At 49.9% G+C, this 25,584-nt stretch overlaps 3 protein-coding genes across 11 annotated transcripts in view; 2 read left to right on the plus strand and 1 right to left on the minus strand.

The window, feature by feature from the left end:
• Window positions 1-13,583, minus strand: part of TLCD3B (TLC domain containing 3B) — a 24,916-nt gene extending 11,333 nt beyond the window's left edge. The window contains exons 1-2 of the mRNA XM_057529323.1: window positions 13,491-13,583; window positions 3,535-3,649 (exon numbers count right to left, since the gene is read on the minus strand). The gene's annotated coding sequence lies outside the window, so the exon portion shown is untranslated. The remainder of the gene's footprint in view (window positions 1-3,534; window positions 3,650-13,490) is intronic.
• Window positions 11,745-18,605, plus strand: LOC114238457 (keratin-associated protein 10-10). Of its 8 annotated transcripts, none has more exons than XM_057529328.1 (6): window positions 11,745-12,199; window positions 12,408-12,443; window positions 13,264-13,407; window positions 13,661-13,816; window positions 17,839-18,250; window positions 18,522-18,605. In XM_057529328.1, exons 2-5 carry the CDS (start codon window positions 12,438-12,440, stop codon window positions 17,950-17,952), a joined length of 420 nt encoding a protein of 139 aa, XP_057385311.1. In that variant the 5' UTR covers window positions 11,745-12,199; window positions 12,408-12,437; the 3' UTR covers window positions 17,953-18,250; window positions 18,522-18,605. The 8 variants fall into 8 exon arrangements, with proteins under 8 accessions (XP_057385311.1, XP_057385312.1, XP_057385308.1 ...); XM_028167652.2 differs by having other exon boundaries at window positions 11,746-12,155; XM_028167653.2 differs by having other exon boundaries at window positions 11,746-12,155; window positions 17,839-18,230.
• A 136-nt stretch (window positions 18,606-18,741) lies between these two features.
• On the plus strand, window positions 18,742-24,089 carry ALDOA (aldolase, fructose-bisphosphate A). Of its 2 annotated transcripts, none has more exons than XM_007186373.3 (9): window positions 18,742-18,895; window positions 21,372-21,498; window positions 21,584-21,795; window positions 22,265-22,319; window positions 22,450-22,610; window positions 22,958-23,041; window positions 23,159-23,333; window positions 23,498-23,697; window positions 23,786-24,089. In XM_007186373.3, exons 2-9 carry the CDS (start codon window positions 21,387-21,389, stop codon window positions 23,879-23,881), a joined length of 1,095 nt encoding a protein of 364 aa, XP_007186435.1. In that variant the 5' UTR covers window positions 18,742-18,895; window positions 21,372-21,386; the 3' UTR covers window positions 23,882-24,089. The 2 variants fall into 2 exon arrangements, with proteins under 2 accessions (XP_007186435.1, XP_007186436.1); XM_007186374.2 differs by lacking the exon at window positions 18,742-18,895 and adding an exon at window positions 19,887-20,033.
• Window positions 24,090-25,584: the final 1,495 nt, after the last annotated feature.

A 25,584-nucleotide genomic window follows, 5' to 3' on the forward strand; every position in this document is an offset into this window, starting at 1 on the left:
TTTAAATGCTAAACCATCTTAGGCTCTTCCATTCCCTGAGCGATGGTTGGCCAGTCTCTGTGGGCCTCAATTCTTTCATCTGTGAAGTTGGGATAATAATAATGCCAACTCATTAAATGCTAACTATATAGCATTTACTATGGGCCGGACACTGATATGAGGGCTCAAAAATATCAAGTCATTTCCTCAAAGCAACTTTGTTAATGGGGATTATTATTGTACCCATTTTACAGATGAGAAAACAGAGGCACGGAGCCGTTTGGTACCTTGTCCAAGGTTACACAGTCAGGGAGTTAATGAGGTGGGATTTTTTTCAAACCTATTTTCTGACTGTATTGGTCTCTCTAATATTAAACAGATATAGAAAACTCGTAAACTCATTTCCTAAAGAAACTGAATGGTTCAGAAAAAAAAAAAGAAACGAAACATTATTGACTACAATTTAGACACGTCAACCACATTTTCAGAGCTTATCTCTTTTAACTGTTCTTACTTGTTTCCTCCATTTTCCCCCCTCTGGATAGGCCTTTGAAAATTAAATTCAAGGTTAAATCAAGAGCGAGATAAGACTGTTGAAGACGAGGACTCTGGTTGCCTAACCAGTATCGTCCTTATCACCTTCTTTATTTTGCTGGAGACTGAAATGCGCCTACTTAAAAAACTATATTTCCCAGCCTCCCTGGTAGTTAGAGGTGTGGCCAATATGATGTAAGCCGAAGTCATTATGTGGGGTTATGAGGAAAGCACCTTTTTAAAACGCAGACAATGCAGTCAGAAAGAAAGAACTATAGACAGCCCTTAAACATGTGAAAAGATACTGAACTGAGGTTTGAAACTAGGCAGCCTGACTGGAGTCTGCCCTGTTACCTTCCCTACTCCTGTGTAAGCTCATTTAGAGGATGAAATAGAGATAACATGGATAAACTTCTTCACACAGCGTTCAGGCCCTGTTAGCTGCTATTATCATGAGCACCTGCAGTATACAAGGCACTAAAATACTAATATACTTTCTTTACCTTCTCTCATTTAAGCACCACTACAATCTTACGAATAAGTTCCTCATTTTATAGCTGAGAAGACTGAGGATCAGAGAAATTAAATGACTTGTCCTGGGATTGCAGAGTAAATGGCAGAGCTAGGACTCAGACTCGGGTCAACATGACTGCTGCCTTTCACGTTGGGAGCAGAGAGGAGGGGAGGAAAGGGGAGGAAGAGGGAGGAATAAGAGGGGAGGTCCCTCTGGTGCTGAGAGCCAGTCATTTTCCTCTGTAGCTGTGGCTTACCCTGGAACAGAGAATGAGGAAGGGAAGAGTCCTTGGCCATGAGCTGGTAAAGGTCAGGCCCTAGTTTTACTGGAATCTGGACACTCTCTTCTACATTTCTTTCTTTCCTTATCAGGTTCTTCCTGTTCAGAGTAAAATAGTTTGAGGCTGCATGGGCTTGTCTGAGAGATAAATAATGAGGGGAGAAAAAGAAAATTGTGGTTTAGAGAAATGGCTTGCACCATTTTTTTACAGTGAGCCTCAAGAGAGACTTATATTTCATGACTCAGCACAGGCATGCACATGCCAAACTGAACTGAAACTTTCTCACGATACTTTCTGATCCTGATTTTGTGCAGCGCACACCGTACTATATCGTTGTTCCCCTTTATCATTTTTCCTCCCCAAATGCTTATCATGACCCATTAAGCCGATTTCATAATCCACTTATGAGTATCAACCCAAGTTGGAAAAATCTTGGTTAAGAGCAGTATTTCTCAACTTCTTTATTTTTTTAATAAATTTATTTTATTTATTTATTTTTGGCTGCGTTGGGTCTTCGTTGCTGCGCGCGGGCTTTCTCTAGTTGCGGCGAGCGGGTGCTACTCTCCTTTGCGGTGCACAGGCTTCTCATTGCGGTGGCTTCTCTTGTTGCGGAGCACGGGCTCTAGGCAGACGGGCTTCAGTAGTTGTGGCACGTGGGCTTTAGAGCGCAGGCTCAGTAGTTGTGGCGCACGGGCTTAGTTGCTCCGCGGCATGTGGGATCTTCCCGGACCAGGGCTCGAACCCGTGTCCCCTGCATTGGCAGGCGGATTCTTAACCACTACGCCACCAGGGAAGTCCCTCAACTTCTTTTTAACTATTGCTCCCCAAGCCTTTCTTAGACATTTTGTTTCCTAATCACCATTTCTCATGAACTTATATACTATATGTCTGTGCTTTGTATATCTAAAAGATATTTTTCACCCGCCAAGAACCAATTTCTGCCCTCCTGGGGGGTGCTATTACTCCTGTTGAGAATGCACGGGAGACATCATACCAACTCATTTTCTGAGCCACCTTTACACACAGCATCCCAACATCCAATGAAATAGTATTAGTCCCATTCTGCAATGAATAAGCTGAGGCTGAGAGGTTATATTAATTACTGAAGATTGAAATGGCTGGTAAATGGATTGGAAATCCAGAGACCTACCAGATCCTAGCTCAGCTGCTTAATTATCTTCTCCAAAGTTTCGTTCCCTCACATGGAAAATGGCGGAATTGGTCCAAAGAAGTGTTCTCTAAACCTCAGGGTTTTTTTCCCCCCTATTTGAGCTGATAATAGGAGACATTTTTACAGCATATACTAGGTGTCAGGCACCAATCTACCCTTTTCACATACATTAATTAATGTAATCCTCACAGTAACCCAAGAGGGAGATGCTATTATTACTTTCTCTTTCCGCTTGAGGGAATCGAGGAACAGAGAGGTTGTGTGACTTGCCCAAGGTCATACGTGTAGTAAGTGGCAGAGCTGGGATTTGAACCTAATAGTATGAGTTCCAGAGTACCTGCTTTTAACCATGTACGTTAAAAGGAAACTTTTTATCAGTACGGAAAATAGAAAACCAGTATCATTTGTTGTAAATAGAAGGTAACAAAAAATAAAATGAAAAAAACTTGTTCTCACATTCTCACTAGATATTAGCATGTGCTCGGAATTCTGAGCTGGAGGCCACCCTCTCTCTCTTTGTTAAAGACAAGACAAGAGAAGCATGGATAGAGAGGTGTCAAAGGGCTTCTGGCAGCGCAATGAGACTTTGTCCTGGAATAATCAGAAGCGTTGACAGGGAATTGGAAAGAGACTGGCTTTCAGGGGTGTGTGTGTGTGCGTGTGCGTGTGTGTGTGTGTGTCCGTGCGCGTGCGCGCGCAGCGCTTTCTTGCTAATGGCTGTACCACCTAAAATAAACCCAAGATGAGATGCATTCCACACACCGTGGTCCCTTGTCTGGGCGTTCTAGGAGTGTCTGAACATCCCGCGGAGGAAGGGAGATGCCAGCCAGTTCTGGCGTGTGGGTGCAGCCCCTGGCTACACGCGCCTCTGGAAGGCAGCCGGCAGCGCCCGCGTGGAGATGGGCAGCGTGGGGTGGTGCTGCCCCAGTGCCCGTCCAAGCTCCCACGACTTCGGCCGCTGCTTTCCCGCTCCAGCCTGGCTTCCCAGGTGGGTCTCTCACCCCCAAGTGGACCTCACAGACCTGTCACACAATTCACCCCGGGCCTGGAGTTTACCTTTCCTGCTCCTTCAGCCTCCGTTAGGTCCAAGTGCTATCTTGCGCATCCTCTTTACCTGTGTGCCGTGCCGCCGCAGCCCTGCGGAGGTGTGCAGGTGTGATATCATCGAAGCCTGTGAATAAGTAAACGATAAACAGCCAGAAGTGGCCTGTTTCCCACATGATACCCAGGGAAGGGTCCAATTCCCCCTCCCCGTGCTCTGGGGTGTGTCCTGGACAGTGCGCCAGATCATTTATTATTTAGTGTTAGGTTCCAGGCAAGTTCAGTCGCACCCTTCATCTCTACAATAGAAAAGGGCGAGGGGGCACAACAGGTGAGTTGGAGTGAGAAAACTAAGCGTCCAGACCCTTTTTCTCCCATACGTTGTCTGTGTGACCTTGATCAAGTGTCAGAACCTCTCTGAGCTTCAGCTGAATACACACAAAGTCCCATTGCCTGGACTTAAATCTTAGTTCCGTTACTCATTAGCCAGAAGAATTTGTGCGAGTAATTTAGCTCCTCTGAGCCTCAGGCTTCTTATCTATAAAATAGGGACAAAAGCAGTACCTCTACATAGGACTGTGGGATGACTGAATGAGATGTATGTGAACACAGTTCCTATGTGGCACATTGTAAATATTCATTGTGACAGTCATTAATAGTTCTTGTTGTCCTATATTTTATTTTTAAAAAATATTTATTTATCTATTTGTCTGCACTGGGTCTTAGTTGCAGCTCGTGGGATCTTCATTGTGGCATGTGGTCTCTTTAGCTGCAGCATGCAGGATCTTTAGTTGCGGCATGCGAACTCTTAGTTGTGGCATATGGGATCTAGTTCCCTGACCAGGGATCAAACCCGGACCCCCTGCATTGGGAGTGTGGAGTCAGCCACTGGACCACCAGGGACGTCCCATGTTGTTCTATTTTTTAATGACCCCCGTTCTGTGCCAACTGCTCTACATACATTTCCTCTAATCATCACAATGAGCCCTGCCAGTCTCTTATGTAATCCCTACTTTCCAGGTGAAGACTTAGGTTCAGGGAGGTCAGCCGACTTGCCCAAGGTCACACAGACACACGGTGGCAGAACTAGAATTCAAACCTAGATCTTGCCTGGTTCTAAAATTCCTTTTCAATAAGGTCCTAATTAATTTCTATCTGTAAAGTGAAAATGATGGTTTCTGCCACTGAGGTCTACTGTTAGGATGAAATAAGATAAAGTCTGTGCACTGATGAAAGAAATTAAAGATGATACAAACAGATGGAGAGATATACCATGTTCTTGGATTGGAAGAATCAACATTGTGAAAATGACTATACTACCCAAAGCAATCTACAGATTCAATGCAATCCTTATCAAACTACCAATGGCATTTCTCACAGAACTAGAACAAAAAATTTCACAATTTGTATGGAAACACAAAAGACCCCGAATAGCCAAAGAAATCTTGAGAAAGAAAAACGGAGCTGGAGGAATCAGGCTCCCTGACTTCAGACTATACTACAAAGCTACAGTAATCAATACAGTATGGTACTGGCAAAAAAGCAGAAATATAGATCAATGGAACAGGATAGAAAGCCCAGAGATAAACCCATGCACATATGGTCACCTTATCTTTGATAAAGGAGGCAAGAATATACAGTGGAGAAAAGACAGCCTCTTCAATAAGTGCTGCTGGGAAAACTGGACAGCTACATGTAAAAGAATGAAATTAGAACACTCCCTAACACCATACACAAAAATAAATTCAAAATGGATTAAAGACCTGAATGTAAGGCCAGACACTATAAAACTCTTAGAGGAAAACATAGGCAGAACACTCTATGACATAAATCACAGCAAGGCCCTTTTTGACCCACCTCCTAGAGAAATGGAAATAAAAGCAAAAATAAACAAATGGGACCTAATGAAACTTAAAAGCTTTTGCACAGCAAAAGAAACCATAAGACGAAAAGACAACCCTCAGAATGGGAGAAAATATTTGCAAATGAAGCAACTGACAAAGGATTAATCTCCAAAATATACAAGCAGTTCATGCAGCTCAATATCAAAAAAACAAACAACCCAATCCAAAAATGGGCAGAAGACCTAAATAGACATTTCTCCAAAGAAGATATACAGATTGGCAACAAACACATGAAAGGATGCTCAACATCACTAATCATTAGAGAAATGCAAATCAAAACTACAATGAGGTATCACCTCACACTGGTCAGAATGGCCATCATCAAAAAAATCTACAAACAATAAATGCTGGAGAGGGTGTGGAGAAAAGGGAACCCTCTCGCACTGTTGGTGGGAATGTGAATTGATACAGCCACTATGGAGAACAGTATGGAGGTTCCTTAAAAAACTAAAAATAGAACTACCATAAGACCCAGCAATCCCACTACTGGGCATGTACCCTGAGAAAACCATAATTCAAAAAGAGTCATGTACCACAATGCTCATTGCAGCACTATTTACAGTAGCCAGGACAAGGAAGCAACCTAAGTGTCCATCGACAGATGAATGGATAAAGAAGATGTGGCACATATATACAACGGAATATTACTCAGCCATAAAAAGAAACAAAACTGAGTTATTTGTAGTGAGGTGGATGGACCTAGAGTCTGTCATACAGAGTGAAGTAAGTCAGAAAGAGAAAAACAAATACCGTATGCTAACACGTATATATGGAATCCAAAAAAAAAAAAAAAAAAAAAGGTTCTGAAGAACCTAGGGGCAGGACAGGAATAAAGACGCAGATGTAGAGAATGGACTTGAGGACACAGGGAGGGGGAAGGGGAAGCTGGGACTAAGTGAGAGAGTGGCATGGACATATATACACTACCAAATGTAAAATAGATAGCTAGTGGAAAGCAGCTGCATGGGACAGGGAGATCAGCTCGGTGCTTTGTGACCAACTAGAGGGGTGGGATAGGGAGGGTGGGAGGCAGACGCAAGAGGGAGGAGATATGGGGATATATGTATATGTATAGCTAATTTACTTTGTTATAAAGCAGAAACTAACACAACATTGTAGAGCAATTATACTCCAATAAAGATGTTAAAAAAAAAAAAAGGTAAAGTCGGTGAAGAGGCTTCTACTGATGCTCATCTCAGCTCAGCTTCTTATTCCCCCAGGGATAAGAAGTAATTATCTAAGCCTAGGCCTGTCATTTTCATAATAAGGAGGCTGGTGAACCCCTCATTGTCTCTGGGAGGCAATATTATCTGATGTCCATGGGAGGGGGTTGAAAGTATCGGATCAAAATCAGAACTGCCAGGTTCCCTTCCCACATCCAAGCCCAGGTCTGCAGAGGTGTCTTTCATCTTCTTGATTTTCTCTGGTCTCAGGCCTCCCACCCACCCCATGACGATTAGGACATCATCTTTTACTCTCTTTCCCAGGGGCAGTGTAAAACTACAGGTGAGAATATCTGACATCGCCAGCTTTGAACTTTAGAAAAAGGGAGATCTTATGGCTATTCAGCTATTGTGAAGTCAGTTTCTCCCTGCCTCCAACAAATGGTGTGATGTGGGTAGAAGTGGGGCCCTGGCAAAGTGGGGCGCATACATCACCCCTCCTACTGGCTTGCCTTGCAGTGAGCAGACCTGGTGCCCTGTCCACCCTCCTGCATAATGTATGCACCCGTGGCAGGAACAGAATACCACCCGTGGTGAGTCTGGCCACTGCAGGCCCTGGACGTGTCCAGAGGTCTTGCCAAGGCTGATGTCTCTCCGTTGGCAGGAGCTGAAGAGAGGGAGGGGCTGTGTGTCACTTGAAGCCTTTCCTGGGGCTGAGGTGGGAACTGGTGTCATCTTGGGTCTCAGGATTCTGCGACGATAGGGGCAGACAACAGGACAGCCCTAAGCAGGCAGTCTGACCCAGACTTAGACTCAACAGAGGTGTCACTGGGGACAGCTAGACTCCTGTTTTCTGGGCTTGAAGCCCCCTCTGAGAGGGCTGGGGTGGCAGAGAATGTGGCTGGGACCCTCTCAGTGTGGCTGAAGGGGAGAGGAGAGATTTGGGAACCAGGGACACAGACCTTGGCAGTTTCTGTGGCTGCCTCACGGTGCAGAAAATCCCTGGGGAAGCAGCTGTGGCAAGGTACATCGGGGTGGAGAATGTGGACAGAAGCAGGTGTACAGTGCTGCTTTCAGGGGAACATGCCAGAATGCAGAAGTCATGGATGAAGTCTGAGGCATCTGTGGGGGAGGTGTGCTTACTTGAGTGTGCGTGTGTGTGCGTGCGTGTGCACAATCGTGTGTACAAGCATGGGTGTGGAGAACCAAACAGGTCAGGAATGAAAGTGGGAGGTCGGAGTGCCTTAAGAGCCAAGGGAACCAGGGCATCTGGATAACATTACTTCATTGGTTGGATTCTATTCATTCATAGAATCAGTAAGTACTCAGTGGAGGCCCCCTCAAGGCCAGGCTAACTGCTAGGGCTTGGGATATGGAGACGATTTAGACCCAGGCACTTGTGGTCTAACTGGGGAGCCAGGCAGTGAAATGGAGAATTTAACTACCTTGTGAGAAGTGCTAGAACAGCTGTATGTATATGGTGCCCAAAGCAGTCACCTCTGCCTAAGGCAGGCAGGAATACCACCCTGAGGCAAAACTGAGCAGTGGCTCAAAGGATGAGGAAGGTGTTAGTTGGGGTGGAGGCAGTGGGGAGAGATAGGGGAAGGGTGTTCTACGCAGAGGGAACAGCAGCTGTGAAACCCTATGCACTGGTTCAGGAACCTTGAACAGATCCTACGGTGGAAACTTGAATGAGCTGACGGGGCACAAAAGGATCTTATCTGTTTACATATTATCTGATCCTCTTCCCCCAGTGGAATATAAGCAACACGAGGGCAGGAAATTTGTCTGCCTTAGTCTCTGCTAGAGTCCCAGAGCCTAGAGCAATGCTTGACACGCTGTGGGATACATTGTGAATGAATAAACCGAAGATAGGCCCGGGGTGGATGGTGTGGACAGTCAACTAAAGCATTTGGGCTTTATCCTGGAGTCAGCGGGGAGCCCTTTGCGGGGGGTGAAAAATTGAAAGGGCACGAGATCTGGGCTTCCCTGGTGGCGCAGTAGTTAAGAATCCGCCTGCCCATCCTTCTCAAACTCTTCCAAAAAACTGCAGAGGAAGGAACACTCCCAAACTCATTCTATGAGGCCACCATCACCCTGATACCAAAACCAGACAAAGATACTACAAAAAAAGAAAATTACAGACCAATATCACTGATGAACATAGATGCAAAAATCCTCAACAAAATACTAGCAGACAGAATCCAACAACACATTAAAAGGATCATACACCATGATCAAGTGGGATTTATCCCAGGGATGCAAGGATTCTTCAATGTATGCAAATCAATCAATGTGATACACCATATTAACAAACTGAAGAATAAAAACCATATGATCATTTCAATAGATGCAGAAAAAGCTTTTGACAAAATTCAACACCCATTTATGATAAAAACTCTCCAGAAAGTGGGCATAGAGGGAAGCTACCTCAACATAATAAAGGCCATATACAACAAACCCACAGCAAACATCATTCTCAATGGTGAAAAACTGAAAGCATTTCCTCTAAGATCAGGAACGAGACAAGGATGTCCACTCTCACCATTATTATTCAACATAGTTTTGGAAGTCCTAGCCACGGCAATCAGAGAAGAAAAAGAAATAAAAGGAATACAAATTGGAAAAGAAGAAGTAAAACTGTCACTGTTTGCAGATGACATGATACTATACATAGAGAATCCTAAAAATGCCACCAGAAAACTACTAGAGCTAATCAATGAATTTGGTAAAGTTTCAGGATACAAAATTAATGCACAGAAATCTCTTGCATTCCTATACACTAACAACAAAAGCTCGGAAAGAGAAATAAAGGAAACACTCCCATTTACCATTGCAACAAAAAAGAATAAAATACCTAGGAATAAACCTACCTAGGGAGACAAGAGAACTGTATGCAGAAAACTATAAGACACTGATGAAAGAAATTAAAGATGATACCAACAGATGGAGAGATACACCACGTTCTTGGATTGGAAGAATTAATATTGTGAAAATGACTATACTACCCAAAGCAATCTACAGATTCAATGCAATCCCTATCAAATTACCAGTGGCATTTTTTACGGAACTAGAACAAAAAAATCTTAAAATTTGTATGGAGACACAAAAGACCCCAAATAGCCAAAGCAGTCTTGACAGAAAAAAACGGAGCTGGAGGAATCAGACTCCCTGACTTCAGACTATACTACAAAGCTACAGTAATCAAGACAATATGGTACTGGCACAAAAACAGAAATATAGATCAATGGAACAAGATAGAAAGCCCAGAGATAAACCCATGCGCCTATGGTCAACTACTCTATGACAAAGGAGGCAAGGATATACAATGGAGAAAAGACAGCCTCTTCAATAAGTGGTGCTGGGAAAACTGGACAGCTACATGTAAAAGAATGAAATTAGAACATTCCCTAACACCATACACAAAAATAAACTCAAAATGGATTTGAGACCTAAATGTAAGACCAGACACTATAAAATTCTTAGAGGAAAACATAGGAAGAACACTCTTTGACGTAAATCGCAGCAAGATCTTTTTTGATCCACCTCCTAGAGTAATGGAAATAAAAACAAAAATAAACAAATGGGACCTAATGAAACTTAAAAGCTTTTGCACAGCAAAGGAAACCATAAACAAGACGAAAAGACAACCCTCAGAATGGGAGAAAATATTTGCAAACGAATCAATGGACAAAGGATTAATCTCCAAAATATATAAACAGCTCATGCAGCTCAATAGTAAAGAAACAAACAACCCAATCCAAAAATGGGCAGAAAACCTAAATAGACATTTCTCCAAAGAAGACATACAGATGGCCAAGAAGCACATGAAAAGCTGCTCAATATCACTAATTATTAGAGAAATGCAAATCAAAACTACAATGAGGTATCACCTCACACCAGTTAGAATGGGCATCATCAGAAAATCTACAAACAACAAATGCTGGAGAGGGTGTGGAGAAGAGGGAACCCTCTTGCACTGTCGGTGGGAATGTAAATTGATACAGCCACTATGGAGAACAGTATGGAGGTTCCTTAAAAAACTAAAAATAGAATTACCATATGATCCAGCAATCCCACTACTGGGCATATAACCAGAGAAAACCATAATTCAAAAAGACACATGCACCCCAATGTTCATTGCAGCACTATTTACAATAGCCAGGTCATGGAAGCAGGCTAAATGCCCATCGACAGATGAATGGATAAAGATGTGGTACATATATACAATGGAATATTACTCAGCCATAGAAAGGAACGAAATTGAGTCATTTGTTGAGACGTGGATGGATCTAGAGACCGTCATACAGAGTGAAGTAAGTCAGAAAGAGAAAAACAAATATCGTATATTAACGCACGTATGTGGAACCTAGAAAAATGGTACAGATGAACCAGTTTGCAGGGCAGAAGTTGAGACACAGATGTAGAGAACAAACGTATGGACACCAAGGGGGGAAAGCCGCGGGGGTGGGGTGGGGATGGTGGTGTGCTGAATTGGGCGATTGGGATTGACATGTATACACTGATGTGTATAAAATTGATGACTGATAAGAACCTGCTGTATAAAAAAATAAATAAAATAAAATTCAAAATAATAATAATAATAATCCGCCTGCCAATGCAGGGGACACAGGTTCGAGCTCTGGTCCGGGAAGAACCCACATGCCGCGGAGCAACTAAGCCCGTGCACCACAACTACTGAGCCTGCGCTCTAGAGCCCACTAGCCACAACTACTGAGCCTGGGTGCCACAACTACTGAAGCCTGCGTGCCTAGAGCCCGTGCTCCACAACAAGAGAAGCCACCGCAATGAGAAGCCCGCGCAGCGCAACGAAGAGTAGCCCCCGCTCACTGCAACCAGAGGAAGCCCACGCGCAGCAACGAAGACCCAATGCAGCCAAAAATAAATAAATAAAATAAATAAATTTATTTTAAAAAAAAGAAAAGAAAAGGCACAAGATCTGACGTGGGTGGGAGGAAATCACTTTGATAATGATGTGAAGGTTGAAGAGACCAGATGATGGCTCTTAAATTTGGGCACTGTCAATAAAAATGAGTGGGGGGTCAGGTTGAAAAATTATTGAGGATAATTCTATACAATTAAGAAGTGGCTCTGAGTTTTACAATATCCCTGGGAGGCAGGCGTTTCCCCGTTTTACAGAGGGGAAAATGGACTCAGTGAGGCGCAGTGACTTGGCCGAAGTCACACAGCCAGTTGGCGGTGTAGCCCGGGGGTTCAGTCTTGCTTCTGCAGCGCCGCAGGACCTAGCACACGATGAGGATCCGAGCCAGGCGGGTAGCGGCGGGAACTCTCGCCATTTCTACTCGGTAACTGCCGGAAAACCTAGCGGACAGGGACTGAAAAGAAGAGCGGGCGTCCACAGACGGGAAAAGGGAAGCGAGGCGCGTAGAAGAGTTTTGGGTCTGGGCGGCCGCCGTAGTAGCGGCGCTCTGATCCCCTTGACAACGGCGAGAAGCAGCGGGAGGCTTCTGGGCGGTGCAGCAGCTGCGGCCGATTGGAGCAAGCAAGGCGCGGAATCCGTAAACTGCCCGCGGCCCCGAGGGCGCAGGTGATGGGGATAGGTCGATGGAGGGAGCCCGTTTGGGGACAACGGTAGGGTGTGGCCAGGGTTGGGCTGGGGCCTTCGAACGAGGCGCTGCCCCGAATCCCCGAACCCCCGAACCCCCATCCTCGCTGTCCGGACCAGGGACCGTCGTTGGGCCTCAGTTTCCCCAAACGGGAAATGGGAGGAGGAGAATGGGCATCCCAGCCCAATGGCCCCTCTCAGTGTCTGAGGCCCAGGACTTTCTCTCCTCTGCAGCTCCTGGACTGACCGGCGCTGTCCTGCCCAATGGACGTGAGTCCTACCCCTCTCTGGAGCGGCCCCCCCAGCTCCCTCCACTCACCCTGACTTTGCCTGCCTTGGAGCCTGGACTGGAGAGGGGACTCTTTACCCAACATAGACCCTTCCAGCTCAGGACAAGAGCTGTGAGACAGAAAGAGAGTTGCAGGGACGGCCTTCCCATGGAAGGGCACATCCCACTCTGGCAAGATGAGGAGCTAGCCAAGCAACAGAGAAGAAAAGGCATCCCAGGCAGAAGGAACAGCATGGGCAGAGACGTGGGCGTGAGAGAGAGGCCAGGGCATTTGGGGAACTGCTAGGACTTCAGTATGGCTGGAGTGTAATGGGGGAGAGGGAGAGGTAGGCAGGGCCAGATTGAGGCCTTTGTCGCTGAGATAAGAAGTTTGGACTGAGTCGGTGGGAGCCATTGATGGACCGCAAGGGAGGGAAGGATATGCAGGACAGCTGGTGTGGAAAGGGGCACAACTGCAGGTTGCAAGACAGTTAGAGGCCAGTACTGTGGGCTGAGGGATGGTAAAGTAACGCAGTGGAAGCAGAGACAATAGATCTGTTTGGAGAGGCATTCTGAAAGCAAAAGCAATAAATCTTGGAAAAGTCTAGAATGACCAACAGGTCCTCGATGGTGCTGAAATGGGGATGACAAGAGAAAAGGCAGGTTTGGGGACAAGACAATGTAGTCCTGTTGACTCTCTCCTCACCACCTGGTGGCTGTTCCTCCCCTTTTCCCAGCCACCTCCCGTGTCCCTCCTGGTATTTCTGTGTCCCTGCAGCCCCTCCACATCTCCTCATCACCCCTTCCTCCTGTGCTATCCAGGCCTCCTCTAGCCCGTGGAATCCAACCCCGGCTCCCGTCAGCAGCCCCTCCCTGCTGCTCCCCATCCCTGCCATTGTCGTCCTCGCTGTGGGCATCTATTTGTTGCTGCTGGGCCTAGTGCTGCTGACGAGGCACTGCCTGCTGGTGAGGGGCCTGGTGGGGGCTGAAGGGTGGGCCTGGGGGAGGAGGAACCTGGTCAATTTTTCCCCTCATTCGTAGGCCCTTACCCTGAGACACCTTTGCCATTTAGTCCCCGCATCTGTCCCTTTCGTGGGACCAGGAGATCCTCTTCTCGTCCTCAGCTGAACCTTCTCCTGCCCCTCTCCGCAAAACTGAGTCTTGGCTGTCCCTCCCTACCTGCCGCCTGGGCCAGATCTTGAGCCCTGCCTTCTCTTAGGCCCAGGGCTGCTGCACAGACTGCAGCTCCCCCTGCAGGAAGCAAGGCGCCTCCAGGCCCCAAGACTGTTGCTGGACCTGTGCAGAAGCCTGTGACTTCCCTCTGCCCAGCCCAGCCCACTACCTGGATGCCTGCTGCCCCCAGCCCGCCGAATCTGTGAGTTCTCTTCCTGGCCCCTGGCCCCTGAGTTCTGATCTCGATACTCTCTGTGCATTCATTTTTTGGTTCAACAAAATTTATTACTGAGTACCTATTCTAGGCCAGGCACAGTTCCAGGTACTGGGTCAGGTGGAGACAGCCAAAAGCAACATATCAGATATTTTCTGGTAATGAAAGCTACTTGGAGAAAGGAAAATAGGGCAGCAGTTGGAGAAAGGTAATGTGTATAACATGTAGGGCACATTTCTACTTCTGAAAGTGGTAGTTAAAAGAAAAGACAGCCCCTCACAGAGCTCCTTCTGTTTGCAGAGTAAATACGATGTTCTAGATACTGTGCTACTTTATTAACAACCCCAAGAGCTGGATATTTTAAAAAACCTATCTATATGTATTTTTTTAAATTACAAAGTGTGCATGTAGAAATACATAGAAAGTACAAGTCACTTTATAAACTAGCTCTCTAACCAAGGTTGCTACATTGGTGTGTGTCCCTCATATACTAATACACATACAGTACTATCACTGTTGTATTTTACTATTGGTAAAAATGTAGTCATACCACATATACCACACAGACTATTTCCTCACATCTGCCACTTGCCCTTTTTAACATGACATCACACCTTGGCCACCTATCCATGTTTTTATCCTCCTTTTGCAGGGGAATAAATTGGCCCAGGGAAATTTAGTCACTTTTCCAGAATTCCACAGTAGAGTCTTGCACAGCAAATTGCTCCATCATGTGTTGAAACAGAACCCTCAGGGAGAAGCCTGGCTCACAGAGGACAGGCCATTTTTGCATTTGTGGCTTTAAAGATGTTAAGTGTAATTGACCACCTTCCTAGGCTCTGATTATTTTGGGCTCAGACATGTAGACAGCAAAGCTCCTGCCCTTGAAGTGGGGACCTTCCCTGGGGAGGGAAAAGTGAGGGGAAAAGACCAAGCAAATTCATAACTCGGGCAGACTGCAGTTGCAAATCCCTGCAAGATGTTTTGAGTTTCAAAATAAATTATGGGCCAAGGAGTTCTCCTCTTTCAGATAATCTGCATCTGGTTTCCCAGGGGTAGCCCGGAGACGGGGCCCAGGGCTGGGGCTAGGGGGGACAAAGGGGAAAAAGGAGAAGACCCTGGGTCCTCAAACCTCCTATAAGAAATGCTCAATTGCACAATGATTTCTGGCCCCCTGTCCTGGGGACACCACTCCCTTCGCCTTGTGTCCGCGGGGAGGGAAGAGTCAGAGGCCTCTCTTCCTCCTTGAGAGTGAGGTGCGCTGTCAGGAGGGACTGGCCCCTCCCACTGCCCCCTCCAGGGCTGCAGGGCGTCCAAGCTGGAGACCTCAGGTCCTGATCCTACCCGGCTTCTGCCGGAGCCAGGAAGGATTCTAGAATGACGAATGGTCATTCTCTCCTTGAGCTATCTTTCCACAAACCACAGTAAGGCCTCTGTGTTCTTCAGTTTCCTTACAGTAACAATAGCCACGACAAATATTCCAAAGCTCTTGGCTCCTTCCCAGCTGTAGAAACTGAGGCTTACAGAGGCCTAAAGCCTGGGTGGAGACACAAACCCAGGTTTCTCTTTCTCTCAGGGAGAAACCTGCCTATGTTACTTCTTTCACAGGTATGTCGTGAGGACCTAATTCATTCATTCATTTATTTATTCACTTACGGAAGATTTATGGAGTCACTGTTGAGGCACTGTGCTGAGCCTTGGGGGTGCAGTGGAAACAAGGTAGACACGGCCACGGGGCTTACATTCCCACGAAGGACAGAGAGAAATAAGTAGGCAATGTGAGAAATTGCCTCACATTCTGAATCGAGGGTGAGAAATGATGCAATCCAGGGCAGTGGTTGCTTCTCAGCCCCTTGTGTGATCAGAAGCTGGGAGGAGGCGTAAATGGAAAGCCAGGCATCCAGGCCCCATGCCCAGTAGATCTGGAATGGGATCGGAATTTGCAAATCTTTAACAAGTTCTTACACGACTGACACATACCACCAGGGTTAAGAGCTACTGCTAAGGGAAAAGCGCTGTGACAGAAGAGCTCCCTTTTGCTGAGAGCTCCCTCCCTACCAGGCACCGGGCTTCGTGCCTTCCACTGACTCCCCACAGTGACCCTGTGAAGTAGGTGTTATATTTAAAATATATTTCAGAGATGAGGAAACTGAGGTGCAAATCATGAATTAGCCATACCTGGGCCTGAATTAGATTCAAACCCTGAGCTCCAAACAGTAACGATGGCTGGCCTTCACAACCTCAAAGTGAAAGAAATCAGAGTGAAAAACTACGGGCCTAGAGAAGCATGGGGGTTAACAGTCATGTGGAGCCCTTGTTTAATGTACTTAAAAAGCAGATTCCTTCCAGAAGCCACAAGGCTGCCTGTGAGAGTCGAGATATCCATTAGCTAGTTATTAACGACTAGAGCCAAACCCTTCCAGGGGGCAGAGCCAAGAAATGCTTTTAATACCCTCTTCTCTGAAGCGAGAGCAGTGGGACCTCTCTCAGCCCCCAATTCTGCGCACAGAATGACGGTGCGGTCCTCCAGAAACCCGCAGAGTTGACTTCAGCCCAGAGTGGGACTCCCCAGAGACACCCCAAACCACACCCCCATCAAATACAAGGAAGCCACCTCGCTCTCTCCCCTCCACCATGATATACTTCTACCTCTTTCTAGAGAGACAATTCTTTTAGCAGGAACAGATGCCCTCCCCTCACCGGAGCCCCTGGTGATATCTGATCTCACCAGTCATCGGACACCGCACCCCGAAACCTCAGCTCTTCTAAAGGTCATTCCCCTATTCCTGGCTTGGCCCGGTGTCTGATTGAGCTGTGCAACTGTGACTGTCACTAACTCTGCCTCAGGCCTCAAGGAGCCAACCTTGTCACACATCCTGGGTGGGTCCTATTCCAGCCACTTGGCCTGACTCCAGTCCCTGCCTGCAGCGGTGACAGATCATCCGTGTCCCAGGGCAGAAGAGGAGTGGGTCGTAGTGGACCGGTTCTCCCTTCCTGTCTCTAAGGACTTGCTGTTCCTATTCCCCAAGAGGCAGACCTTCTGTCTCCCCTAGGAGCTGAGAAGCCCTCTACTTTCTTCTTTGCCTAAAGAGGGAAAAATGATATGCTTTGATTGATTCATTCATTCAACATTCATCTGTATCTCAGACACCTGCTGAGCCTGAGTCCCCTGGTAGCTCAGTGGAGACAGGAGATGAACTGTCCCTGCCTTAGCAGACCCTGAAAGAAGCTGCTATTCATGGCCCTGGGAAGCAGTTGGTCAAGGGGGATCTCAGGACTGGAAGCAGGCAGGCCCAGACCCATCCCAGCCCCATTCCTTCGTTGTATTTGCACGATCACTCCCCTCTCTGAACCTCCATTTCCTCTTTTGTAAAGAGGCCCTCTCCTCAAGGTTCTGATAAATAAAAGAGATGTAACTCCTTTTAAACATTAAAAAATTAAATCTGCAAATTACCATTTTTAAGGAAAACTAGATTTTAAAAATCATTCATGAACATAGTCTGTGCCTGGCACAGAGTAGGTGCTCAGAAATAGAGGATGAATGAGATCCAGCTTGGTCTCAGGCCAAGGAAGAAATCCACAAAACCAACAAGTGGTTTTCATCATAGACTGTGTGTGTTCCCAGTCTAATGACTTTCAATTGCGTGATATAGGAGAACCATCTCTGAGCTGAACATTGTGACCTAAGCGTGGGTCCAGTTGACCTCTGGTCCTCAGTCTCCTCATCCATAAGATGGGAAGAAAGAAAGGACCACCCCCCCCCCCCCCCACCGAATGATTTCTTCCAGCTCCTGAACCCAGTTGTTAGGAACATTGCCTCCTTGCTGATTTCTCAACAGCACAAAGAATTGACTTGTTCCCAAGAATGGTGGCTGGTACCCTCTGATCCACTGGGCAAATGGGACTTTCCAGGCCACTCTGTTCCCTTCTCCCCTGAGAAGGAGACAGCTTCAGGCTCTGGTCCCCCTTCCTCCTGCTCAACTCCCTCACCCCATTCTCCTCTCCCTCAGGATTGGGCCCCTCACTGCCCTCGCTGCTGCCCGCTCTGTGACTGTGCCTGTGCGTGCCAGCTTCCTGACTGCCAGAGCCTCAACTGTCTCTGCTTTGAGATCAAGCTCCGATGACAAGACCCAGGGTCCCTGCCCTTTGGGGAGCGGCCAGCTCCCAGGGCCCACATGCCCTGTTCCCTGAGGGGCCTCAGGACACCTTTCTCCAGGCTATTGGAACCACAAATGGCCTACCCAGCTCACCAGCCTGGGAACCAGCAGTGGAGAGCCTGGCTCCCTGCAGAGTGGGACTCAAGGAGCCCTCCGCCAGCTGGATGGCAGCCCCTTTGGAGGGCCAGAAGAGAGAGTGGCTGGTGCTCTGGCAGGTGCCCCTGCCCTCCTCTCCCCCTCCCCAAGTAAATGATCATATTTGAAGGTGAGGGTGGGGGACACTGCTCACCACAGTGAGCATTATGGGACAAACTTGGGCCTTGAGTATCAGGGTGTAGGGGTACCCCAGGCACACCCTGTCCATGGACTCTTGGTTATTCTGAGGTGTGAGTGTAGTGCCTGCATGTGCTCTCCCTCTAAAGAAACAGGCTCCAGAGAATCACAGCAGCCAGAGAGAGGCCCGGAGTCAGGGGAGCAGAGGAGGAGGCAGGGAAGGCCGTGGATCTGAGTCCCCTACCCTCCTTCCCTCCCCACAGATCCCTGTCCAAAGATTTCTCTTGACAACCTTTTGAGGGCCTCAGTCTGGATTTCCAAGGAAGAAATTTCCTCTTAAGTACTGGTGAGTGGGCAGGGGACCCTCCCCCCACCCCCAAAGAGGCAGGCCCACAGCTTCCTTCCCATCCTTCACTTTAGGCCCCCAGCTGGCATGAATGTCAGGAGCTTCAGGTTTCCCTAAATATAGATCCCCTACCAGGGGATCTGTGGCGAGGGAAGGGCAAGGGTCACCGGAGAAGGTCGGGGACATTGGTTGGGGGTAGGGCAGGAGCAGCCTTATAACCCAGCCCGGGTGTGGCCTGACTCACTCGCTGCTGACCAGGCTCTGCCCGCTCCTTCGGCCTCCTCCTCGCAGGTGGGCACCAGCAGGACGGAGCGGGGGTGGGGCTGGGCTGGAGGCGTCGGGATTAAGAGGGTTAAGAGGGGAGACCTGGCGGGTAGGATGGGGAGGCTAGAAGAATATCTGGGAGGCTGACAGCTGGGGGACGGATTTTATTTTGGAGAAGAAAGTCAGTGCCAGGGAGAAGTTTCGCAGGGACTCTGGCCCCGCATCCCCAGACTTGCTTGGGCAGAGCGGTAGCCGGCGGGTTTCCGCTGGGTCTGGCTTTCGGGGGTCGGCCCGGGCGGCGGGCGCGTACGCCCTCCCGGTCCCGGGAGCCAGACCCGCCGGAATGGGGCGCAGATGCGGCGGAGGCACTCTCCCCGCGGAACACCCGGAACCGCTGCCGCCTCGCCTCCGCCCCTTGCCAGTCCCCGCCGTCTCCTCGCGCTCCCCGTGCGTGCCCTCGCCGCCCTCTCTTCCGCCGGGGCTCGCAGTCGCTTGACCTCTGGATTCGGTTACAACGCGACGCACGCTGCCTCAGCGCAGCCGGAAGCTGGGGCTGCCGCGGGCCGCTGGACTGGGCCCGCGGCGGGGGAAGCTGAGCCTCAGTCTTCTCGGGCTCTGCCACCCGCTTTTCCCCGACCCGACCCGACCCCATCCCCATCTCTGCCGGTGCCCCAAATCGGCTGAGTAACAGCGCCCCAAAGCACGCAAAGCAGGGGGGCTGGGGGAGGAGAAGGGAGAGGGAGGGGAAGGCCCCCGCGACCCGCGGGATGTGGCCCGAGTCACGTCCGAGGGGGACGGGGTGGGGGAAGGGATCGTGTTCTCGCCGCACGGTCCTCGCCCAAGCGCCGCCTCCGGGCTTCGCCTTTCGGGGGGCGGACTCTCGCACAGTCCCTCGCCTGCAATTGGACGCCGGGGCGCCTCCGGCCCCCGGCAAAGGGAAAAACCCCTCGGAGGGTGGAGCGGTGCCTTTATAAGGCGCGGCACCGCCTCCTGCCTGCCCGCCCCCGCGCGCCCCCCTCGGGAGCTGAGTAGGCTGCGTTCCCCTTGGAACGCGCCGCAGAACCAGAGTCCCGGTGACGACTGCCGCGTTCGCTCTCTCAGTCCACTCGCCAGCCCGCGGCCCTCCACCGCTGCACCCTGCCAATCCGCCCCTCTCCTGTGCCAGGTGAGCGCCCCTCGCCACGTGCGAAGATCAGGGAGAGGGTCGTGGAGAAGGATCCGAGGTGTAGTGGCGGGTCGGGCGTCCGCGCGGAGCCCCCCACCCGGGCCCAGCATCTCCCCTCCTCCACCACCACCCACACCTGTGCTTGTAGCCCAGACTCCCCAACTCTTCCAGCTTGAGCTCCCGCGGTTTGCTGCGCAGTCCAAGGGCCGCTCCGCGCTGAGTCACAGCAGGGAGGAAGGAAGCAGGGCGAAATGAAGTGCCATTTCCCCCTCCCCTTTTCTTGTTAGGACTCTTGGTGCAAGTATTACGGCCCCTTTGCCTCTGCAGGGATCCTAGGAGGCCGCAAGGGGTGGGGGCCAGCTCATACACTGCCTCAGGGTTCCGGAAAGCGGGTGGTTGGTCCTGTCCTGGGAGACGGGTGCCCCCGCCGAGGAGGGGAAACCCCTCAGCAGCTTCTGATGCCCTATGAACACTTTCCCTATTTTTCCTTATCGGGTGACCTTGATTCTGAGCCTGGAACAGCTGCAGCCGCAGAGCAGACATGAGCATTTTTCAGGGGAAGGGGTGGGCGCTTGCCTCTCCTCCACGTTCTCTCACCCTGTATGAGCAGTGAGAACGACAGACCTCACCCCTTTTCTCCACCTCGGGCTAGGCTTCCTCTGCGGCCCTTTTCTGGGCTTCTGATGACCCTCCTGCCTTCTTCCTAACATCCTTTTTCTAACAACCTCCTCCAACCGTGGGGGGAGAAGCCTGACCTTGGGGTGTCCTTGAGGCCATGGAGCCTGAGCCAGCCCTGGGATCTCGAGTGGACTGCAAGGAACACTCGTGTAACAGTCAGAAGATCTGGGTTCTACTCTCAGATCTGGCTCTAGGGTTGCTGTGTGGCTTGAAACACAGACCTTTTCCCTTCTCTGGCTCCTTTCAGATGAGGAGGTCGGGCCTTCTGCCTTCTGCACAACCTCTAATTCTAAAATACTCTGGTTCGGTTTTGCTTCCAGGCAAGGTGACCCCATGGCAGAGCGCAAGCCAGGAGGGTCCAGCTTCCATGTGACTTGCCTGTCCATGGCTCTGGCCTATTCCCTTTACCCCAGATGCCAGTATACAGCCCCACCCTCAGCTGGGCAACACCCAGCAACAAACAGAGTTAGGAAAGGTACAGGAGGCAGGCCTAGTATAGGGAAGTCGGGTGTAGGGGAGAGCTGGGGACAGGAAGTGCCCCAAGACCTGCCAGTTGTGGGGCAGGGGAGGTAGGGAACCTTTGCCCTGACCTCCAGGCAAGGGGCCTTGCTTGTTGGGAGACCCTGCTAACTAGCCCTCCCTGGTCTGTCTCTTGCCCAGGAACTGACAGGCACCATGCCCCACCAACACCCAGCACTGACCCCGGAGCAGAAGAAGGAGCTCTCTGACATCGCTCACCGGATCGTGGCTCCGGGCAAGGGCATCCTGGCTGCAGATGAGTCCACCGGTGCGGGCAGAACACAGTGGGAGGAGGGCCCCAGGTTGGGGTTGATAGGCTGATCCCCTTATTCCCATGTGATGCTTCCCTACAGGGAGCATTGCCAAGCGACTGCAGTCCATTGGCACTGAGAACACCGAGGAGAACCGGCGCTTCTACCGCCAACTGCTGCTGACTGCTGATGACCGCGTGAATCCCTGCATTGGGGGCGTCATCCTCTTTCATGAGACGCTCTACCAGAAGACAGATGATGGGCGTCCCTTCCCGCAAGTTATCAAAGCCAAGGGCGGTGTTGTGGGCATCAAGGTGAGGGGGCTAGACCTCAGGGTGTGAGATGTAAGATGGATCTGGGGGAAAGAAATCCAGAGTAGCAGGCTGGGGGATGAACTTCGGGTCGGGAGCCTGGAGACTTGGGTGGAGTCTGCCCCAGATCACCTCCAAATCGTGTGTAAAAAAGCTAGAAACATATGGGACCTGCTTGGCATTTTTAATCCTTGCAATTGTGAGAGGCAGGTGTTACGCTTATTATACAATTGAAAAACCAGATGCTCAAGGCCATGAAGTGTTTTGCTCATAGGGTTAGTAAGTGGTAGGAGCCCAGGCTCTCTGCGTGTGTCCTGCTCTATAGGATCAGATAACATGACTACGTGAAACATTTGCAAAACAGGAAAGATACTTGAGAGATGAAGTAAAGCCGGGACAGGGCGGGGCTACAGAGGAGAAAATGGCACTAGAGATCACTTCCCTGTCCTGTGTTGTTGCCCCACTCCAACAGGTAGACAAGGGTGTAGTACCCCTGGCAGGAACAAACGGCGAGACAACCACCCAAGGTGAGAACCGTTTAGCTCCCGGCCCTACCGACCAGCCCACCCAGCTCGGTACCCCTCTGGGTGCCCAGGGTGTGTGGGAGCCACGTTCCCCCTTCTCTGCCATGCTTTGATTCCTCCGTCCCCTCTACAGGGCTGGATGGGCTGTCGGAGCGCTGTGCCCAGTACAAGAAGGACGGAGCTGACTTTGCCAAGTGGCGCTGTGTGCTGAAGATAGGGGAACACACCCCCTCCGCCCTCGCCATCATGGAAAACGCCAACGTCCTGGCCCGTTATGCCAGCATCTGCCAGCAGGTGGGCCTGTAGGTCCCCAAGAGGCCACTTCCCACCTCTTTCCATTCCAGCCTGTCAGCTAGCCTGCCACCCATCTGCCAGGCTACCTACCTTCCCCAAGGCAACTGCTCTGGATCCTCACCAAGCACCAGGCTTGGGCCCGTGGAGGGCTCTGCAAGCAGAAGAGCAGAATAGGGGTTGTGCAGGTGGATCTGGGGAGATGGCTGATCTCCTGCAATCTGCCAAGGGCTGTGAAGCCAGGGGTCTCTGTTGTCATGGAGATAAGATCTTGGTCAGTGGCTGTGAAGAGCCGTAGGTGGGGCTCTGGGTTAGGAGGCCTCACGGCTGCCCTGTCCCTCACCCCACAGAATGGCATTGTGCCCATCGTGGAGCCTGAGATCCTCCCTGATGGGGACCATGACTTGAAACGCTGTCAGTATGTGACCGAGAAGGTAGGTTGCCTGCCTGGGCAGTGAGGTGGGCTAGAGAGCTGGGCTGGGGGCCCTGGGGCTGACCCCCCTCCCCCTCCCTGCTCCACCCTACCCCACTTTGGTCCCGCCCTGCTGTAGGTGCTGGCTGCTGTCTACAAGGCTCTGAGTGCCCACCACGTCTACCTGGAAGGCACCTTGCTGAAGCCCAATATGGTAACCCCAGGCCACGCCTGCACCCATAAATATTCTCACGAGGAGATTGCCATGGCAACTGTCACAGCGCTGCGTCGCACAGTGCCCCCCGCTGTCCCTGGTGAGACCCACACCCTCATCTTGACCTCTGGGAGGTAGACGAACTGTACCCATAAACCTTGTGCCCATGTGCTCTGATTTCCAGGTCAGCTTCTAGGGCCTCCTACCAGTCCCCCGGGTCTCTGACTACAACCCCTCCCCCCATTTCACCCCCTTGTTCTACAGGGATCACCTTCCTATCTGGAGGCCAGAGTGAGGAGGAGGCATCCATCAACCTCAGCGCCATCAACAAGTGCCACCTGCTGAAGCCGTGGGCCCTGACCTTCTCTTATGGCCGAGCCCTGCAGGCCTCTGCCCTGAAGGCCTGGGGTGGAAAGAAGGAGAACCTGAAGGCTGCCCAGGAAGAATACATCAAGCGAGCCCTGGTAAAGATGGGGCAGGAGGTGGGCAGGGTGCTGGGGTGGATGGGATCTGAGAAGGAACCTTCTCACTCTGGCTTCTCTCCCCTTTTAGGCCAACAGCCTTGCCTGCCAAGGAAAGTACACCCCAAGTGGTAAGGCAGGGGCTGCAGCCAGTGAGTCCCTCTTCATCTCTAACCATGCCTACTAAGCGGAGGTGTTCTAAGGCTGCCCCCTCAACACTCCAGGCCCTGCCCCCTCCCACACTCACTCTTGAAGAGAGGGGGCCTCAACCGGGGCTCCAGGCTGCTCTTTCCCGTCACTCTTGCCTCCCTCGTGACATTGATGCCTGGTGTTGTCTGTGTACGCTAACTCCACCATTTTCAGCCTACTGCCAATAAACAACTATTTAAGGGGGAGTCTGTTGTCCACGTCTGTGGTGTCTAGGGCAGGGGGGTGCTGGGGGAGGGGGCAGAGCCCGGAGAAGAAAGCGCCCTTGCATTATGTTCTTCCTTCTTGAGCAGAAAAATAGGTGAAGGAGATGAATTGGTTTAATACTTTGTTTAATACTTGCCCAGGGCTTCAAGAGAAGAGCTTGTGAATTTTCTTCCAACCACCCAGTGTTCTCTTCCTTCTACCAGCAGCATCTGATAAGGCTTACAGTGGGGGAGTGCATGTGTAACTGCTGGTCTTAGGAGGCTGCAGCCTCAGCCTCAGTTTTAGGCCCAGAACTCATAGGTGTAGAAGGCCCCTGTCACAAAAAAAACAGCCACTGACAGAAACTAAGATTTCCTGAATCTATAAGCCATACAACATGATAAGTATTCTACAGGAGTAGGTACTGTTATTCCCAATTTGTCCTTAAGGCGATATCTTGCCTCACTGTTTCTTGGTTGAAACAAGATCATTAATGCATGTCTTCTTAATCTGCACTGTTGAGCTTGTTTGTTTTCCCATCTTAAAAGGAAATGGGATTAGAACTGACTTCTTAGACTCTGGGCTGTGGAACCCCTTGAAGAACCTGGAATCCTCTCTGACATCCACTTCAACAACACACACACACACACACACACACACACACACACAACTGTGGAGCTCAGGTTCCGGGTTAAGAACTGAAGCTCTGTGGCTTCTGCATTCCATGAAGCCAGAATGAGGGCCCTGCACTTCCCCTATACCGTGCTTTGAACCCTTCTCCGTTCACCCAGGCTGGGGTGTAATAGTAACTATATCAGATCTTTTTGGGTATTAAAGATCTTGGTCATAACCAACAACATAGTCCTGCCACTTCCCAACTTTCATGATGTGGACCATTTCCTGTCTGAGCTCTCCTCTAGAGGGGAAAAAAAAAATCTTCACCTTTCTGATCTCTGGACCTACTGAATCCCTATAGTCATCTGCATAGAAACTTAGTACCTTCTAGGAATTTAAGAACTTAGTCCTTTACCTTTCTCTGCACATTTGCATCTGTTGCCTACATCCAAAACAGAACTGGTGTCTAGTGCACCTTCAAACTGTGGCCTCACTTCTGTGCCTAGCCTCACTCAGCTCTCTGTGAAACAAAGTCTGAAGTAAAGCAACTAGAAATTGAGGGTCCATAGAAGATAGCAAAAAGGACATTCCAAAAGGGCTCTGACACCAAGAAGTTTGTTTAAAGACCAATCACTTCCTCTGCGTGCAGCAAGAGACTAGGGAAGCAGAGGACTTCAAATGTCAGTTTGGGATGTTTATAAAGTTTCTAACGACAAAGCGCCAGAAAGAGTAAGTGACAGAAGAAGAAACTAGAACTGAGGACACAGCTTTCCTGGGTTCAGATTTCAACTTTGGGGACTTCCCTGGTGGTGCAGTGGTTAAGAATCCGCCTGCCAATGCAGGGGACACGGGTTCGAGCCCTGGTCCGGGAAGATTCCACAT

Source organism: Balaenoptera acutorostrata, chromosome 15, assembly GCF_949987535.1.
Source record: "Balaenoptera acutorostrata chromosome 15, mBalAcu1.1, whole genome shotgun sequence".
Lineage (NCBI taxonomy): Eukaryota > Metazoa > Chordata > Mammalia > Artiodactyla > Balaenopteridae > Balaenoptera > Balaenoptera acutorostrata.

Coding starts and splice junctions, on each gene's coding strand:
- LOC114238457 (XM_057529325.1), top strand. CDS start 11,755: ATGGACTCAGTGAGGCGCAGTGACTTGGCCGAAGTCACACAGCCAGTT. Junction 12,156..12,407: donor CCGCGGCCCCGAGGGCGCAG/GTGATGGGGATA, acceptor TCTCCTCTGCAG/CTCCTGGACTGACCGGCGCT. Junction 12,444..18,521: donor CGCTGTCCTGCCCAATGGAC/GTGAGTCCTACC, acceptor CCCTCCCCACAG/ATCCCTGTCCAAAGATTTCT.
- ALDOA (XM_007186373.3), top strand. CDS start 21,387: ATGCCCCACCAACACCCAGCACTGACCCCGGAGCAGAAGAAGGAGCTC. Junction 22,320..22,449: donor CGGCGAGACAACCACCCAAG/GTGAGAACCGTT, acceptor TCCCCTCTACAG/GGCTGGATGGGCTGTCGGAG. Junction 23,698..23,785: donor AATACATCAAGCGAGCCCTG/GTAAAGATGGGG, acceptor CTCCCCTTTTAG/GCCAACAGCCTTGCCTGCCA.